At 48.2% G+C, this 16,550-nt stretch overlaps 1 protein-coding gene across 2 annotated transcripts in view; it reads right to left on the bottom strand.

Annotated features, from left to right (window-relative positions):
• Nucleotides 1–3,519: 3,519 nt before the first annotated feature.
• The window catches only part of TNFRSF8 (TNF receptor superfamily member 8), a 29,501-nt gene continuing 16,470 nt past the window's right edge, over nt 3,520–16,550 (bottom strand). The window contains exons 4-11 of one of the 2 annotated variants that reach the window (XM_059716823.1): nt 15,696–15,851; nt 15,517–15,610; nt 14,610–14,977; nt 14,328–14,450; nt 13,837–13,890; nt 12,885–12,910; nt 8,297–8,510; nt 3,520–6,586 (exon numbers count right to left, since the gene is read on the bottom strand). In XM_059716823.1, the coding sequence (XP_059572806.1) occupies nt 6,339–6,586; nt 8,297–8,510; nt 12,885–12,910; nt 13,837–13,890; nt 14,328–14,450; nt 14,610–14,977; nt 15,517–15,610; nt 15,696–15,851 (1,283 nt within the window). In that variant the 3' untranslated portion in view covers nt 3,520–6,338. The remainder of the gene's footprint in view (nt 6,587–8,296; nt 8,511–12,884; nt 12,911–13,836; nt 13,891–14,327; nt 14,451–14,609; nt 14,978–15,516; nt 15,611–15,695; nt 15,852–16,550) is intronic. The other variant, XM_059716824.1, reaches the window with a different exon arrangement.

Here is a 16,550-nt window from a genome sequence, read left to right as displayed (position 1 = left end):
CATTTCCCTCATCTACTGGACAGCTGCCCAGAACCCATGTGCTGGGCTGCACAAAATTTGATGCCAGTTCTCCTGGAGATGGGGATCCCCAGAAACTACTGGAGAGGGAGTACTGACAGTGGGTCCCTACAACAATTGAATGGCCTGTAGTAGATGAGAGCTAAGAACCTGGCTGTTAAGCCTATTCCATCAGTAACAAAATGGAATTGTATTTTTCCATAACCCTCTGTTCTCATTTTTTTTTAGCTTAAAATATGGGGGCAGGAGGGGAGGGGGGTGCTATGTTCTTGTTCATCAGTCCTTGGAAGATGCCTGTTCTCAAATCCTCATAATAGGATCTTTCTTTGCACATGAAGTATAAATTTGCTTGGAAAACAGAGGCCAACACTTTCTAACCCCTCCTTCCCCCCCAGGAATCAAACCGATTTATTTGATCTGTTTTCAGAGCTATTGAAAACTCCCAAGTTTCATTGAGGTCAATAAGAGCTTCAGCATCTCTGCAAATCAGGTTGCATTGAGCCCCTGATCACACAAACAATGAGACAAGTGCTTATATTTTAAAAATGAAAAGTCCCATTGCATATGCCACTGAAGTCATCCATCTTTGCAGAGAGGAGACCTTATTTAGATGCCTAAATATAGATGTATCTAGGAGCCCTTCATTAGATACACTGATGTGAAGAGTGCACATTTGAAGACTACCCTTGAAAAGGTCAAATCCCATGGTTTCAGCAGGTGTATTTGGATTTCAAAGCTGACAAAAGAAAATTATTTTAGACACAGTGCATGACTGGTCTGTGGTACTCACTGTCTCATGATAATTCAAATGATATAAATATAACTATCAGTCACAGTATTAAATTAGCTCTTGAATATAGGGATGGTACTGGCTTAACAGTGAAATCTATCACTAGAGCTCACATGCTGAACTGAAAAATAACTCATACCCATGAAATGGTTGGATGTTCTGGGGCTACAAGGCCTACTATATTATTAGAGGGACTTAGGTGTATAGTTAACTCATCTGATGGGGGCTCATGATTAGATAGAGCTACTAAAGCCTGCATAGGCCCCTGGACAAGTTATATAACTTGTCTGTTTTCTTTCTTTAAAATGGAATAATATGCTTAGTGTTTTCAAACATGAAGGTTTAAATTAAATTAATTTAATTTAATTTAAACTTCACAGTCAGGGCGGCTAGGATCTGGAACCAACTTCCAAGGGAAGTGGTGCTGGCTCCTACCCTGGGGGTCTTTAAGAAGAGGCTTGATGCCTACCTGGCTGGGATCATTTGAGCCCAGTTTTCCTCCTGCCTAGGCAGGGGGTCGGACTTGGAAGATCTGCAAGGTCCCTTCCGACCCTGCTTCTATGATTCTATGATAAGGTAGGCCTCTTAAGTTCATATTTGGCCACCTAAATAAAAGACTAAAGAATTGCTGAATAAACCCAAATCCCACCAACATTTTCACAGACATTGTTCATATCATTTGAGGTTTCCTTTTTTTACAAAATCCTCTCCCTCTAAATTTCATACAAATCCCGCCCAACCAAAAGAACAACCCCCCCCCCAAAAAAAACAAAAAAACCCCAACAAAAAACCAAAACAAAACAAAGCAAAGGGCATTTTCAACCAGTTATCATCATTTGGTAAATGATTTTTGAATTAAATGTGCTGTAGCAGCAAGTATTACTGTGGTTGTACAGACCTTAAATTTTCTCAAGGAGAGGGATCTGCCACCATGATCATTTGATTGTTTGCACGTATTTCTTTACCTCTTAGTCTGAATTAGTTTACTTGGTGTTCACTTTCTGTAGGTGACAGTAGGACAGATGGGCTTTGCTGTTACCAGTGTTTGCAGTAAGCACATTTTAAACTCCTGTACTCACATACTTAGTTACCTGGATTAAGTCCTGCTTTTTGCCACCTATTGTAAATGGGAAAGAGGAGGAGGAAGCATCCTGTGTCTCCCTATCAACCCATTTTCTCTGCCGGTGAGGAAATTGTGCACAGATAGGAGCCAACTTCTAAAGCAGAGTCCAAAGTTGCAACATGGTTTTCCTTGAGAAACATTCACTTTGCCCTGGATAAGAACTGTTTTGGGAAAGTGATCTGACTTATTGCCTTATTAACAGCGAAATTACTACAAGTTGAGCCAAGGCACAAAAGGATCAGAAGATATTATCTTGGCTTTGATCTCTTTCCTTTACCTTTTATGGATTTTTGCAGTGCATTTGTGCTTTGTTTTCTTATAACCATTTGCTGTGACTATGCTTTTATAACAATTCACAGGAGTGATCACTGACTGTCTGAAGACATTTATTGGCCCAAACTGTAAATCTGTCCCAGGTGAGGTTATGAAAGCTCAAAGCGAGGCTTCCGCTTACTAAACCAATCATCACAGATCCATCTTTCTGAATGTAAAAGGAACTCTGGGGTAGACTGGGAGCTACAGACAGTCAGGACAGGAAGGAGGAAGTTCTGGGTACCAATCGAGTGGGAAGAGAAGGGAACCAACATCAGAAGCCAGGATCTGATGAAAATGATCACTCAGTTTCCAAGTCCCCCTGCACTCTGCTAAAACCGGACAGCTTAGAAGAGTGCCTACAGGGACAGGGCCAAACTCTACATGGGTACAACTCTGATGGAGTACTGCTTCTTTTCCCCACCAGGGGATTTGAACCTTAATGGAATGAAGATATGTCCACTAGGGACTAGACATTTACTTCTCCAATACCATTGCAAATGCATAGTGTGCATGGTGAGCCAAACATACCAGGAACAGTTCTCCCAAGGGGAATATCAGGAAACCCCATCTATCATGTTAAGGAAGGTTTCTGAGAGGGAATTAATTGAGGTTGTTCTGGGCCTGAACCAAGGCCCAATGAAGCCAGTGTTCAGACTGTCATGCACTCCTGTGGCCTTTTCCTCTCACATTACCCTAATGAGGACCAAAAGTGGCAAAAGCCTGGAGGGAGCAGGTGAGGGGGGAGCATCATCCTTTTTGTCCTCAGCACCTACTCTGAAGTCACAAGGGGCCTGTTACTGTGATCAGTCCAGCCATATATAAAAGGGAGATTATAATGATGTCTGGTATGAAAAAAACCACCCTCCAGCTTCCTAGCTGCCTTACACAGACTTTTTTCAGAGTCAGAAAAGACAGTGGAGCACATTGGCAGGGGAAGGGAGCAGGGCTGAAGTGAGGTCTCTGCCCAATGTTCCTAGTTTTGTGCTACCTGTAGAAGCAGATTTCCTTACCTTCTGCCCCGGAGTCTCCTGACACCACTGTCACACTATGCTCACATGAAATCTCCCACACTCTGGCTCTATGGGGAAAACAGCCTTATCTTAAGTGAGGGCTCAGTATTTCACTGCTGGGTAACTGCTGTATCCTTGTGCCAGGGAAGACACTGATTTTTCCTTTTATTGATCTGATTCTTTGGCATTTGTATCATTTCAGGGCGAATCACACGATATTCCATCCACTGCTACTTTGAGAAAGAAAGAGTTTGCTGACAGGGCAATATGCATATTTTTTAATAGCAAAGGTTATCTAAATGGACACCACAAACAGCAAACAGTTTGTATAGCAGGTAAGTGCTTCATGCCATTCCATTAGAGCTGTTCTGTTAACAAGGTGACTGTCTATACTGGGCAAGAATATACGAGTCCTTTATCACAATGAACCCTTTGGCAAGTTTACTGCTATGAGAACTGCTGTACACATGGCAGGCCAGCATCTACCCAACAGAGAGAAGCTTCTTTTTGCTTGGGAGTCCTTTCAGAAACCTGGCAAATAATGCAGCATGAATGGTGGAAGTATATGGCGCTTGCCCTTTGTCTCACTTCCTCCTGGAACTGTGGATTCTGGGCGGTGTCTGGTGGGCCAAGCTTCTGCTGCAGAATAATTTTGAAACCCTTTTAGTAAAATAAGTCATTTCTGTTCCTTCCTTCTTTACCTCCTGGCCTGCTCAGGCAGTGAAGAGAACGAAGATAAAAAGAAGACCAGGACTCCTTTTCCTTGGCTTTAGAGGGCGATTAGCTTGTCAATGACAACAGCAAGCATAACAGGTAATATACACAGAAAAGGGGTGTGTTATCTGCTCTCCTGGCTCGTTCGGAGGGGGCTGCAACAGCAGCAACACTCTAAACCAAGCATTGTACAGTATAGGCAACTTTCACAGAGATGAAAGGAGGAGTCACAGAGGAAGCCATGGGGGCACTCCCACTCAGCCCACAGCCACTTCCCCAGGGGATTAGAGGCACAAGTGGGGACGGCACAGGCCAGGGAGTCTATTACTTGCCCCACTATATTCTGTCCTCAGTTGGGTCTCTCCATGCCTGTTTTCTACCACTATAGAAGTGGTATATAGGTCTGTGCTGCCCTTGTAAACAACATTGGAAGCTTCACTATGGTTTGGGAACCACCTGTCATAACCCAATGATTTTTAGTGCCTCGGCACATTGAAATTTTCCCTCCACATGGAGCTTTCTTTGCACGGTGGATTTCTCAGCTGCAGAGAGAAAACCCCGGTGCAAAAGAGTTCCCGCCACACGTACGCAAATTTGTGTCCCACTATTTGTCAATTCTAAATTATTCCTACCTGGCGGCTAGCGATTGGTTTGCTAGCCGTATAAAAGGTTAGAGCAGTTTCCGCCCAAGTTGGAGGACTCCACAACCATCTCGTGGGGAACTCTAAGCGCGCTGTGGAGCCTAGCAAACTCCACGTGTGTCTTGGAGGAGAACTTAGGGGCCTGATCAGCCTCTAACCACTCCCCGTCATCGTGGAAATATTGACGTACCCCCGTGTTGAGCGCTTGTGGAGTCGTACACCGACGACTCATCTCAGTTCAGTTTGAAGAGAGATCTCACCCCTGTGCGTTTGTGTGCAACTGTAATTCACGCAAGTTTTCTTCCTGCACTGCAACCATCGGCAGTGTAAGTAAAGCTTTCTTTATACAACCAATACGCTTCTGTGCCTAACTCTATTCCATCGTGGAAAATACCCACCTGACGGTCCGGGCTACTGGCCATAGCCTTAGACTGCCCTCGGCCGCCACAACACCCTGAGAATCTCAGACAGAAGGCACCAAAATAGGTGCTGTCACCGCATGCCACTCAGCACAGCCCTGAGGAGCAGATAATGATCCTGGGGTTCCCTCTTTGACGATAGAGGCACAGGCAGCCAAGGCACTCATTTCCCAAAGTTGTGTGCTCAAGTGCCACCACCAACATGGCACTTGGTATTCAAACCACGTGAGCTGCATGCAGGCATCCCGTCTAATTGGTTATGGCAGCAATTTCCACAACACAGTGTGGACCACTAGCATGCAAATAAACTAGTGCTACCAGGATGGTACCAGCAATTCTCCTTGAACAATCAGACATGGATAATGTTCTAGGGAAAAATCAAGGCCCCCTTTCCTCAAAGTCTTTGTTTCCTTTGGAAAATCAGCATATTCCCTTTGTGTTTCTTGCAGGACCCCATTCCTATACACTGGAAGGCCCCTTTCATAGAGACTCCACATGGAAACAAAAGTCCAGAACCTCATGTTCAGTCTCTCAGTCTTTTCCTGGGAAAAGATCATAAGGCATCGGTATGGCCAAGTCCCAGAGGGGCAAGATCCATAGAACTGGCTTAATAGTCACAAGCAAATTCTGTATTCACTTCTTCTCCCTTCTAGTTTCTGATCCTCCAAGGCACATACTGGAAAAAGTTTTTCAAGCTTTTTTTTCTAGAACTAGGAGGCTTAGGGACTTTTTATGCTGATAAACCTGAGATTTTTATCCTATCCATCCAGGCATAGGGCTAGTTTCTGAAAAACTCTGAACAATGCAATTATCACGTGCCAGCAGTTGGCAACCTTAATGTGGGAACAACACAGCTTCAGATATGGGATTCAGAAACAACCTCCCAATTTCAGCCCCTGGAGTCTGACCTGACATTTCACAGCCAAGGAGTTTGGTCAGCATTTGGGGTTTTATTCTATCCCACCATGAAACGAGAGGGGAAGCCATGAAGTTAGGGTAGAATTCTGGGTTTTTTGTACATGCAGTTTTGGTTCAGGTCCATCTCTAGTGGGATGCAAAAAGAGGGAGGAGGAGGGAGAAACATCTGATATGATAAGCAGTACAAATTCTTCTTCCTTTGAATTAATGCCTCATTTTGGGGATGAAATAGATTCTCTGAGGCCCTGTACAAAAAATCCTTTCACAACCTACAGTATTGGAGACAATAATGCAGACACAACTCTCCAGCGAGCTCTCAGTTGTCGGCACAGTGGGCATCTCTACAGCTGTCAGGAATCATCACTTGTCAGCAGTGGTGGCAGGAGGGCATCACTTCTCAGTGGCAGTGGTGGGGTGATGGAATTCTTTCCCTTCCTCCTCCACGGGAATCATGACATCGTTTTCTGGGAATGATTCTGTCTCCTGCTCTGGATAGTGCATTGCCCCATCCGTTTCCACTGGGTTTTCTTGGGCCTCAGCATCACTGTCATACCCTCGAACGGCACAGTTCTTGCCTCCGGACACTTCCGAGATGGAGCCCACAATCACTGTGTCTGCTTTCATGATATAAATTTTCTCTAAATAAAGAAGCACAAGGGCATTAGTACTGAGCAGTGTTTGCTGTCATATCTGTTGCTAACCTCAGCAGGTTCCTTCAGAGCCCCTGAGCTGATATGGCCCAAAGTGCAGAGGTATATTGTTCAGGCCCATTTAGCTTCATTCTCCCCTTGGATAACTGGTTACACTGGGGTAGGGATGCCCTTTGAAAGGTGCTGCAGTAATTATGAAGAGCCTGGGGATGTTTCTAAGGCTCTGTTCATTTAGACCTGAGCACAGCATGGGACAGGGGCAATAAAGGGCCCCCTGAAATATTCCTTTTGGACTAGTGTCACACGGTCACTGGTCCCTTCCAGTAACATAGGCCTGATTTCTGGTGGCCGTAGCCTTTTTGCCCACTTCTCAAACCCAAGACTTTAAAAGGAGACTGATGACTAGCACAGAGCCTTCCTCGCTGCATGCACATTTCATAGATTTCATAGACATTAGGGCTGGAAGGGACCTCGGAAGATCACTGAGTCCAGCCCCCTGCCCAAAGGGCAGGAAGTCAGCTGGGGTCATAGGATCCCAGCAAGATAAGCATCCAGTTTCATCTTGAAGGTGTTCAATGAAGGCGCTTGAACAACCTCTGGTAGCAGGCTGTTCCAGACCTTGGGGGCTCGGACAGTAAAGAAATTCTTCCTTATGTCCAGCCTGAAACGATCTTGTAGTAGTTTGTGACCATTCGACCTCGTCATCCCTTGGGGCGCTCTGGTGAACAAACGTTCCCCCAGATACTGGTGGTCACCCCTGATAAACTTGTAGGTGGCCATCAGATCACCCCTGAGCCTGCGCTTTTCCAGGCTAAAGAGCCCCAGGGCTCTCAGCCTGTCATCGTAGGGTCTGCTTCCCTGACCTCTGATCATACGCGTGGCTCTTCTCTGGACTCTCTCAAGCTTCTCCACATCCTTTTTGAATTGTGGAGCCCAAAACTGGACGCAGTACTCCAGCCGCGGCCTCACTAAGGCCGAGTACAGGGGGAGAATGACGTCCCAGGATTTGCTTGAGAAGCATCTATGGATGCAAGCCAGCATTTTGGTCACTTTACTAGCCACAGCATCACATTGCAGCTCATGTTCATCTTGTGGTCAATGATGACCCCCAAGTCTCTTTCTTCCATAGTGCTAGCCAAAATGCCGAGCCTATAAGGATGCTGCGGGTTTTTTTTCCCAAGGTGGAGAACCTTGCATTTATCGGCGTTGAACACCATCAGATTCTCATCCACCCACTTGCTGAGCCTGTCCAGGTCAGCCTGGATCATCCGCCTGTCTTCTGGTGTGGATGCTTTGCCCCAAAGTTTGGTGTCATCTGCGAACTTGGCCAGTCCGCTTCTGACTCCAGTGACTTAGAAATGAAAAGACTGCTCCACTGCCTGACTGCCTCACAACAGCCAACGCCAAGACACTGGTGTCCTTGTGGCTTACAGCAGGGTCCAGCAGAGACTTCACATTTACTGGAAAGGCTGGATCTGCAACTGGGGTATATTTAGGTCAGGACAGTGGAGCTGGCAGACAAGTAAAAGTAGGAAGAGTAATGTCATCTTAATGACAGCTTGGCAGGCTGTGCAATACACTCCCCGCACTTAGGCACACAAGGGTTTACGAGATTCGCATCTAACTTTGTGGGGGAATCCAGCTTGTGCCAGACTTGTATTCTGCTCCCCCCATTTTCAATAAACACACTGGCCTCACCGATCCGGTTATTAGTGTGGTCCCTCACACGAGCATCGACTGGGCAATCTAGGGAATTTCCACTGCTCTGGTTCACCTCGGCCAGACTCAGCTCAGGCCCATGAGTTTTCTCTGTGCTGGAAGGCGAGTTGTTGTTGGTTTCCATGTTGGGGCTTCTGGTAATTAGCTCCCTCTCTTCTGGCCCCTTTTCAGCTTTCAACATACTGATTCTCCTCTGTTGGTAGAAAAAGGAGGTTACTGGGGTGAATATGCCACATAACATCCTGGATACCAAAAGGGTGATGACTTGCTGTAGCTACAGAAACAGGTCAGCCACAATGAGAATAAAACTCAGAAATAGTAAATGCCTGTCATCAGGGTGGGTGAAATTCTCCCAAGTGTCCAAGTAACTTAGGAACCACTGTCCCATTGGGGGTATGCTCCTAAATCACTTTGGATAGCTTTACTCAGATGCAGATAGACTACTAGTGATATTGAGGGAAGAGACAATGAACATTCGGCACATAATTCCCCCTGAACGCAACCCTTTGGAACCAGTTTACATGCTTTTTGTGCCTCTCCTAGGAGTCTATCAGCATCTTAAGGTAAACCTGCCCCATCAGCATTTTGCAGATATCTCCCCAATCTAAAAGCATTCTATGCATATAATCAAATAAACCCATGGCACATTCTTCCTTTTCGCTCACAAGTAAACCAATGCACAGAAAATCTAAGGGCATGAACTGAAAAACAGACCCCAAAACCCCAAAACAACCTATAGCAGAAGAGGCAGGAATAAAAACCAGGTCTCCAGGCCTGTGCCTTTACTGCAACCCATCAGCTCTGGATACACTGAGCATACTACACAATTTTAAAGCACTAGTAGGCCCAGCCTGGCCTGCACAGGGTTGTGGCATATACAAAAAAGGAGTATTCTTAGCAAAACGCTGGAGGGTAGGGCTAGGATTCAGAGTGACCTAGAGACATCGGAGGAATGGGCCATGAGGAATCTCATGAGGTTCAACAAGGACAAGTGCCAAGTCCTGCACTTAGGAGGAACAATCCCATGCACCAGTATAGGCTGGGGGCTAACTGTCTGGGCAGCAGCTCTGCAGAAAAGGACCTGGGGGTTACAGCTGACAATAAGCTGAATATGAGCCAGCAGTGTGCCCTTGTTGCCAAGAAGGCTAACAGCAGCCTGGTCTGCGTTGGTAGGTGTGTTGCCAGTAGGTCAAGGGAAGTGATTATTTCCTTCTATTTAGCACTGGTGAGGCCACATCTGGAGTCCTGTGTCCAGTTCTGGGCCCCCCCATTACAGAAAGGATGTGGACAAATTGGAGAAAGTCCACTGGAGGGCGACAAAAATGGTTTGGGGTCTGGGATGCATGACTTCTGAGGAAAGACTGGGGGAATTGGGCTTATTTAGTCTAGTGAAGAGGAGACTGAGAGGAGACTTAATAGCAGCCTTCAATTACCTGCAGCAGGGTTCAAAAGAGGATGGAGCTGGACCGTTCTCAGTGGTGGCAGATGACAGAACAACAGTATCAAGGCAGCAAGGGAAGTTTAGGTTAGATATTAGGAAGGATTTTCTCACGAGGAGGGTAGTAAAGCACTGGAACAGGTTACCTAGAGAGGTGGTGGAAGCTCCATCCTTGGAGGTTTTTAAGACCCAGCTAGACAAAGCTTTGGCTGGGATGATCTAGTTGGGGCTGGTCCTGCTTTGAGCAGGGGTTTGGACTAGATGACTGCCCGAGGTCCCTTCCATCCCTCATTTTCTCCGATTCTAAAACTATCGCTCTCCTGCAACTGGAGATGGGAGTAGAGACGGGAGTAAAGTGTGTCGTGTAGCAGGCTCTTCTATCCTCTGTTCTGGTGGTAGCTGCCTTTTAGCAGTCCAGCATCGTGGGATTTTGGGTGCAGCCAGCACTTCAAGCCACACCTGTTGGGTTTAATCTGTTCTTGCTCCACATTTAGAAGGGAGGCAGATGCCAAAAAGCACAGAATCAAACTTTGCAGCTGGGTCATTTGGGAGCAAAATAATACCGCAGGAATGGAAAACCAATGGCACAGAAACTTCATCTACTGACTGCAAGGGGCTGGTGCCACCTCATGGAGGATCCAGGCAAGAGCAAAAGCTAAATTGAAGGCCTATAACTTCAATATGAAACCACTCCCAGCAGCATCTCAGAAATATCAAGCTGGAGAGATAAGCAGAGCAGCTCTCCCCTCTGCCCGGGGTTAACAAGGGGCCTGATTAAGAACACAGAGCTCAGTGGGCTCCTAGCTCTGTTTCTATGTGGTTGGATCAGCAAAAAATGAAAGCAGGACTTTAAAATGTTTGCACGTGTCTGACTCATTTTCCGTGGAGGCAAGAGAGAAAGTTTCCTGAGGGGCAGAATCTGGCATTGAAACACTGGCAATCACGGCAGCACCTTACAAAAGCAGGAAAGCTCGAAACCTCAAAAGGAAAATATTCTACAGGTAAACTGAAATGCTTTGGAAGCGACTGAAATTTCTCTCAAGAGCCAGCTCAGGACAGCCAGAGGCTTAGCATCATAGAAAAGGAGGGCTGGAAGGGACCTCACAAGGTCATCTAGTAGTCCAACCCCCTGCTCAAGGTAGGATCAGCCATTGCCAAACCATCCGGTACAAGTGCTTGTCCAACTTATTCCTAAAAGTACACAAACAACACTGTTGCACAGCTACAAAGTAGGCCTGCGTGAAGAAGCTAGTATTCGCTTCGGATTCGGCCAATTGAGGGGACTGATTCAATTCAGTGATTTGAATCACTGTCCCGATTCGATTCAGCTGAATCTGATTCGGAGATTCGGCAGCAGCCGAATCAGGCCAGGCCCATCCCCTGCCCCTCTCCCAGCCCAGCAATGGCCGCCTCGCCTGCCCCAGCTCCTCGTACTTGGGGGCAGAAAAAAGCCCTGGCTCAGCAGGTGCTGCTGGGCAGGGTGTGATCCCTGCTGCCCCCCACTGCCCCACACTGCATGGGGGGCTCTACATGAGCCCCTGAACTGCCCCCCCGCTCCCCCAGCCCCCACACGGGTGCCCTGCACAGGACAGCTCCAGCCCTTTAAGAAAAAAAAACCTGACAAAACCCGGGGACTCACCACTCCTGCTGGCGGGGGCGATCCCTGTGCCACGTGGGGGCTCTGTATGAGCCCCCAAAGCCCCAAGGGTGCACCAGGAGCGGTGAGTCCTGGGGCTTTTCTTGGCTTTTTTTTTTCTTAAAGGGCCAGGGGGGCAGTGGGGGGGAGGTGGGGGGGTTAAGGGGGCTTGTGCAGAGCCCCCCATGGAGCATGGGGCAGTGGGAGGCAGTGGGGATTGCCCCCTGCCTGGCAGCACCCACTGAGCACCAGGGCTTGTCTTTAAAGTACCGGGAGCTGAGGCAGGCAGGGACAGTCATGGTGGGGGCTGGGGGAGTGGGGCGGGTCAGGTCGGGGTGGCTGGCAGGGGTCCCCCCCATGGTCCCCTCCCCCAGGCCAGCCCCCCTAGTACTTACCAGCTCGGAGTGGATGCAGTTCCCTGCTGCAGCCACTGGGGGCTGCCCGAATCATCAAAGCTCTCTAAATCTTTGTTGAAGATTCAGAGAGCTTTGAATCGATCTGGACCTTAAAACTGGTCCCCTGATTCGATTCAGATTCAGAGATTCAGCCACCGAATCGGACCGAATCTCCTCTGAATCAAATCACCACCCGAAGCTTCGCATAACCCTACTACAAAGTACATTACCCCCAAACATCAAGAGCACCTTAACCAGCCCCAGAGGAACGAGGACTGTCACGAGCTGCAGCTGCAAGGGTTGTTAAAATGCACTTGAGAGATGCCAACCAAATGCCTTTTCAACCCAAATAACCAAGCTGCAGTAAACTTGCAGTGCTCCGCTGGAACCGGGTGGAAGTTAATGGAGTTTTGACAATTGAACGGAGCTGAGCCTCTGCTCCCTGCTGTTAGTGTGGTTACTGATGCTGGTCTCATTCCTCTCTATGCTGGGGTGTTTCCACTTCGATTTCACGGTATTTTGTAATGTGTCGGGAACCTCCCTTTTGATATGTGTTATTCTTTCCAGAAAGTCACATGGGCTAACTAGTGGCAGCTCATACCATCCCACTGGGCACTGACTGCCTGGACTGCCACCAGCCTAACCATATCCTCACAAGACCCATTTTACAAGAAGCCACATGGGCCCATGTCTGCAGAGAGGGAAGTGGAAGAAGGGATTCCCCCATCACAAGGGCTGATGGGGCTGAGCTGGGAAGTTCACATCCAAGCTTCTCCCAAATGCTGAGGCCGGGTCATCTCTGGGATTCTCAGGACTGCTATATTCCAATGATCCCGGGCTGGGCCTAGCATTGACTACTGAGCAAAACTCTCATTAGGCACAGGACCTGGCTGGGGATTTTGCTAGAGTAAGTGCTTCAGGGCCAGGAGCCAAACATTGAAACAATAAGGACCAGTGCACTAAATATTTGTGTCTGCCAAAGCATCACTGATGACAACAAAAAGCACACTTAGAGAAAGCTGTAACTGTTAGTAACAGGACATTTAAAAAATATCTATAATTATTTTTATGGGAAACCAGAGTGATTTGCATACTTACTGCACAAGTCTTCATCAAATCGGGCCCTGGGAAGCAAAGAGGAAAAAACAATTACTATAACCTCCCCCATGAGGTTCAACAGCAACAGGAAGTATATCAGCATTTGCCCCAATGGATCTCAAATTGTTTCACAAAGCAAGATACTTGTGATATTATTTCCCTTTCCCACAACATGCAGACACTTCTGGAGTGAATTAGCTATAGTGTAACTCTGCTCTGTGACTATTCTAATTCATAGATTCATAGATGTTAGGGTCGGAAGGGACCTCAATAGATCATCGAGTCCGGCCCCCTGCATAGGCAGGAAAGAGTGCTGGGTCTAGATGACCCCAGCTAGATGCCTATCTAACCTCCTCTTGAAGACCCCCAGGGTAGGAGAGAGCACCACCTCCCTTGGAAGCCCGTTCCAGACTTTGGCCACTCTAACTGTGAAGAAGTTCTTCCTAATGTCTAGTCTAAATCTGCTCTCTGCTAGCTTGTGGCCATTATTTCTTGTAACTCCCTGGGGCGCCTTGGTGAATAAAACCTCACCAATTCCCATAAAACCTCACCAATTAATAGTGCAAGCCAAGTAATAAAGCAACAAGCCACTAGAGAAAGACTGAGTCGTGCCTGACAGATGGCCATGGCAGTGCTTCCTGGCATTGTTGGAAGACATTTATACCCTATGGTGGGGAAGGCAGCCGAAGAACAGAACATCAAACTGAAGTGTCAAGGGGAGGTTGGCTGGGCAAAATGGCATTACACCTGGGCTTTGGTTAAGCTGCTGTGATTAGCACCCCCCCTGCTCACGTGACACTTGTTACAAAACTGCTGGAGATTAGGGACATTAGCTTTACCACTCAGGTGAGAAATGACACCTCCAGCCTTGTGATGTCCCAGGCATTGCACAGGAGCCCAGGTTCTGAGATGAGGACACAAGAAGTATTTTCCTAATTGACCAATGACTCACCTTGAGATCCAGGCCTGGGTTGTTGTGTAGGGACTTGGTACACATTAGGAGCTGCTAGAAGAAACAATAAGTTCAGTAGCAGGCACAAGGCAGCTCTGGGATATGTGGGGAGCTGCACTTGGTTGTTAGTAATGAAGGTTTTCCAGCTGCAGATGCTTCCTACTGTCCTTGCTCACAGCAGGCCGATATTCTTCAGAAGGCACCAGGTGCCACCATTCCCTCCCCATGCCACCTCCAAGTATCTCCCTGAGCTGCCTCTGAGCTCCCATTTTATGCCAGCACCATTGTCTTCGTCCTAGGAAATCCCTTGTCTCAGGATGCACAGGTGGGGATTTGCCTGCCGCAGCCAAGCCTCCCAGAAGCTGGTAACTCTCCCTTCTCCCCAACACATCCCAGGACCACCCAAATCTCTGGAGAGTCTCCACTCCAAGCAATTGACACCTGAAGCATCACCTGCATGCCTATGGTTAATGCACAGCTTGGAAACTCACTCTTCCTTATGAGGGTGAAGATCCGCCGCTTGCAAAACTTCTTTTGCCAAAACACTCCCATGGCCCCAAGCAACAACGTCACTGGGAGGACCACCATGACCCAGGGAATGAAGCTGCCATTCTCTGCAACAGAAAGTGAGGGGGCCGAGGAGTGAAGGATGAAGAGAGAGAGAGAGAGGGAGTCTCATTAACGGAGCCTCAAGGTTGAAAGCCCAGGACAACAACATATAGAAAGGGAAAAGGAGGTTCTATCACAGGAACCCTTTCCTCCAGGGCGGTTACCTTCCTTCACAGTCTTCCTTGTGGCTACACTTGAGGTCAGGAAAGTGCCAGCAGCTGGCTTTGTATCTGTTCCACCAGCGGTTCCTCCAGCAGTTGGATGGACATTGCCAGAGGTCACAGCGCTCAGGAGGCTGGTATGGGTTGCCCGTCTGGAGTCAACAGGATGCTCAAGGTGGGAAGGCTGGCTTTTCCCATGAGGGGGTTGGGTGTGTTGGGAGGGCACCCCGGCTGGCTCAGTGCCCTGGGTACTGTTTTTAAATGTTCCGAGCGTAGGGACCCAACTGAGGACGTTGGGAGATGGGTCTTTGCACGCTTGGTCGCGGGTGGCGTTTCCTTTGGTCATCACTACCTTGCTCAGCTTGGCACAGCTGGGGAGGTGAAGGAGAACATGAGATGGAGGCTGGCAGAAGGAAATACATCAAGGCTCTCTGGGGGATGAGATTCTCCACGCGACAGACCTCCCTCGGGCTGGCTGTGTGCCTGTATCTACGCAACAGGATCACCCACCTTCTTTTCCCCATAGCATCAGCTTTTCAGCCAGATCCCAACCTAACTTCCATAGCACCTGAAGAAGTAGGCTGTAGCCTATGAAGCTTATGCCTCTCTGAATGAGCCAGTCTATAAGGTGCCCTCCTGCCCTGCATTCACATTCAAGTTTAACTCTTCCACTGAAGTGATCTCTGAATTAGGCAAGGAGGATTCACTCCTCTCTACTTGAATCCTCTACGGAAAGAAAGCAATCACCAGGGGACCCCCCAGATGCCACACACTAGCCCAAAGCTGCCCCTCTCCTCCTTTACCCTCTCCCTGCCCCCAAGTGAATTTGGTTGGTTTGCACCAGTAGATCACAGGCTTCCAGCCAGCTCCTCCACCAGCTTGAAACAACAGATCAGAAACCAGCACTTACTCTGTGTGGGGCCTGCAGGTTTCTGTGCTGGAAAGCCGGTCAGAGAAGGTGCCTGGAGGACACACTTGGCAGGTGACATCTGTTTTGGAGGTGCCTGTAGAAAGGATAAATCATTGGTTCCCAGACTGGCTCCAAGGCCAAAGGTGGAAGAGGCCAGTGGGTGTGAGTGGGATTCCTACCTCTGACTTTGACTCCATACCCAGGAGAGCAGCTGGTGTGACGGTCGCATCGTGCACAAGTGTTCAGGACTGACATTTTACAGAAGAATCCTGCCCGGCACTCGCACACCCTGCTGGAATTGAAGGTGCAGGGGGCTTTCTCTACGAGGTCTTGTTCTGCAAGGACGAAACGGAGGAGAAAGAGGCTGTGAGCAGCAGGGAGGAGACTCAAGGGAGGTCAGGGATAGGGCACAGAGGTACCAGGCACCTGATTCAGTGGTAAATAAAATTACAAGACAAAGGGAGACATGTGAAGATGAGCAGGCTGCCATCTTGCAAACAGACTGGTATATGGATGGAAGGCCTTTAGTAAATCCCAGCTCCTGTAGGCAGTGCTGCTGGGGATCTGACAGGAGGTATTGCCCTGTTCCAAGTACCAACACAGTGACCATCCCAAACATGTGCCTGTGTTTCAAACCTATCAAGGATGGAGGTATCACCAGCTCTGCTCAGCAGGAGTCTTTCCGGTGCCTTTGGTGAGATTTAGATAAAGCCCCAGATACATCATGTAGCTGTTCTACTGAGACACACAAATATAGAAATGGGGTCCAAGCCACATAAAGGGGGGATAACTGTACTGCACTGCATATTAACATGGAAGGGAGCTCATGTCAGCACTGAGCTGCAGCAGATGGGTCAAAGACTACAGGCTTGCCTATGCTAGTCAGAAGGCCTAACTGCAGGATGGCTTGGGTACCAACAGCAGCAAAGCTGGTCCAAAATAGGCTGTACATGCCTGCACATGCCACACAGCCTCACTGCTATCAGCACCCAAGCTAGCTGGACAAAAGCTAGCTTAGCTAAGCCTGCTCCTCT

The sequence above is a fragment of the Alligator mississippiensis genome, chromosome 13, assembly GCF_030867095.1.
Source record: "Alligator mississippiensis isolate rAllMis1 chromosome 13, rAllMis1, whole genome shotgun sequence".
NCBI classification, from domain to species: domain Eukaryota; kingdom Metazoa; phylum Chordata; order Crocodylia; family Alligatoridae; genus Alligator; species Alligator mississippiensis.
The sequence above is the reverse complement of the archived record's forward strand: the minus strand, read 5'-3'. Positions and strand labels throughout refer to the sequence as shown.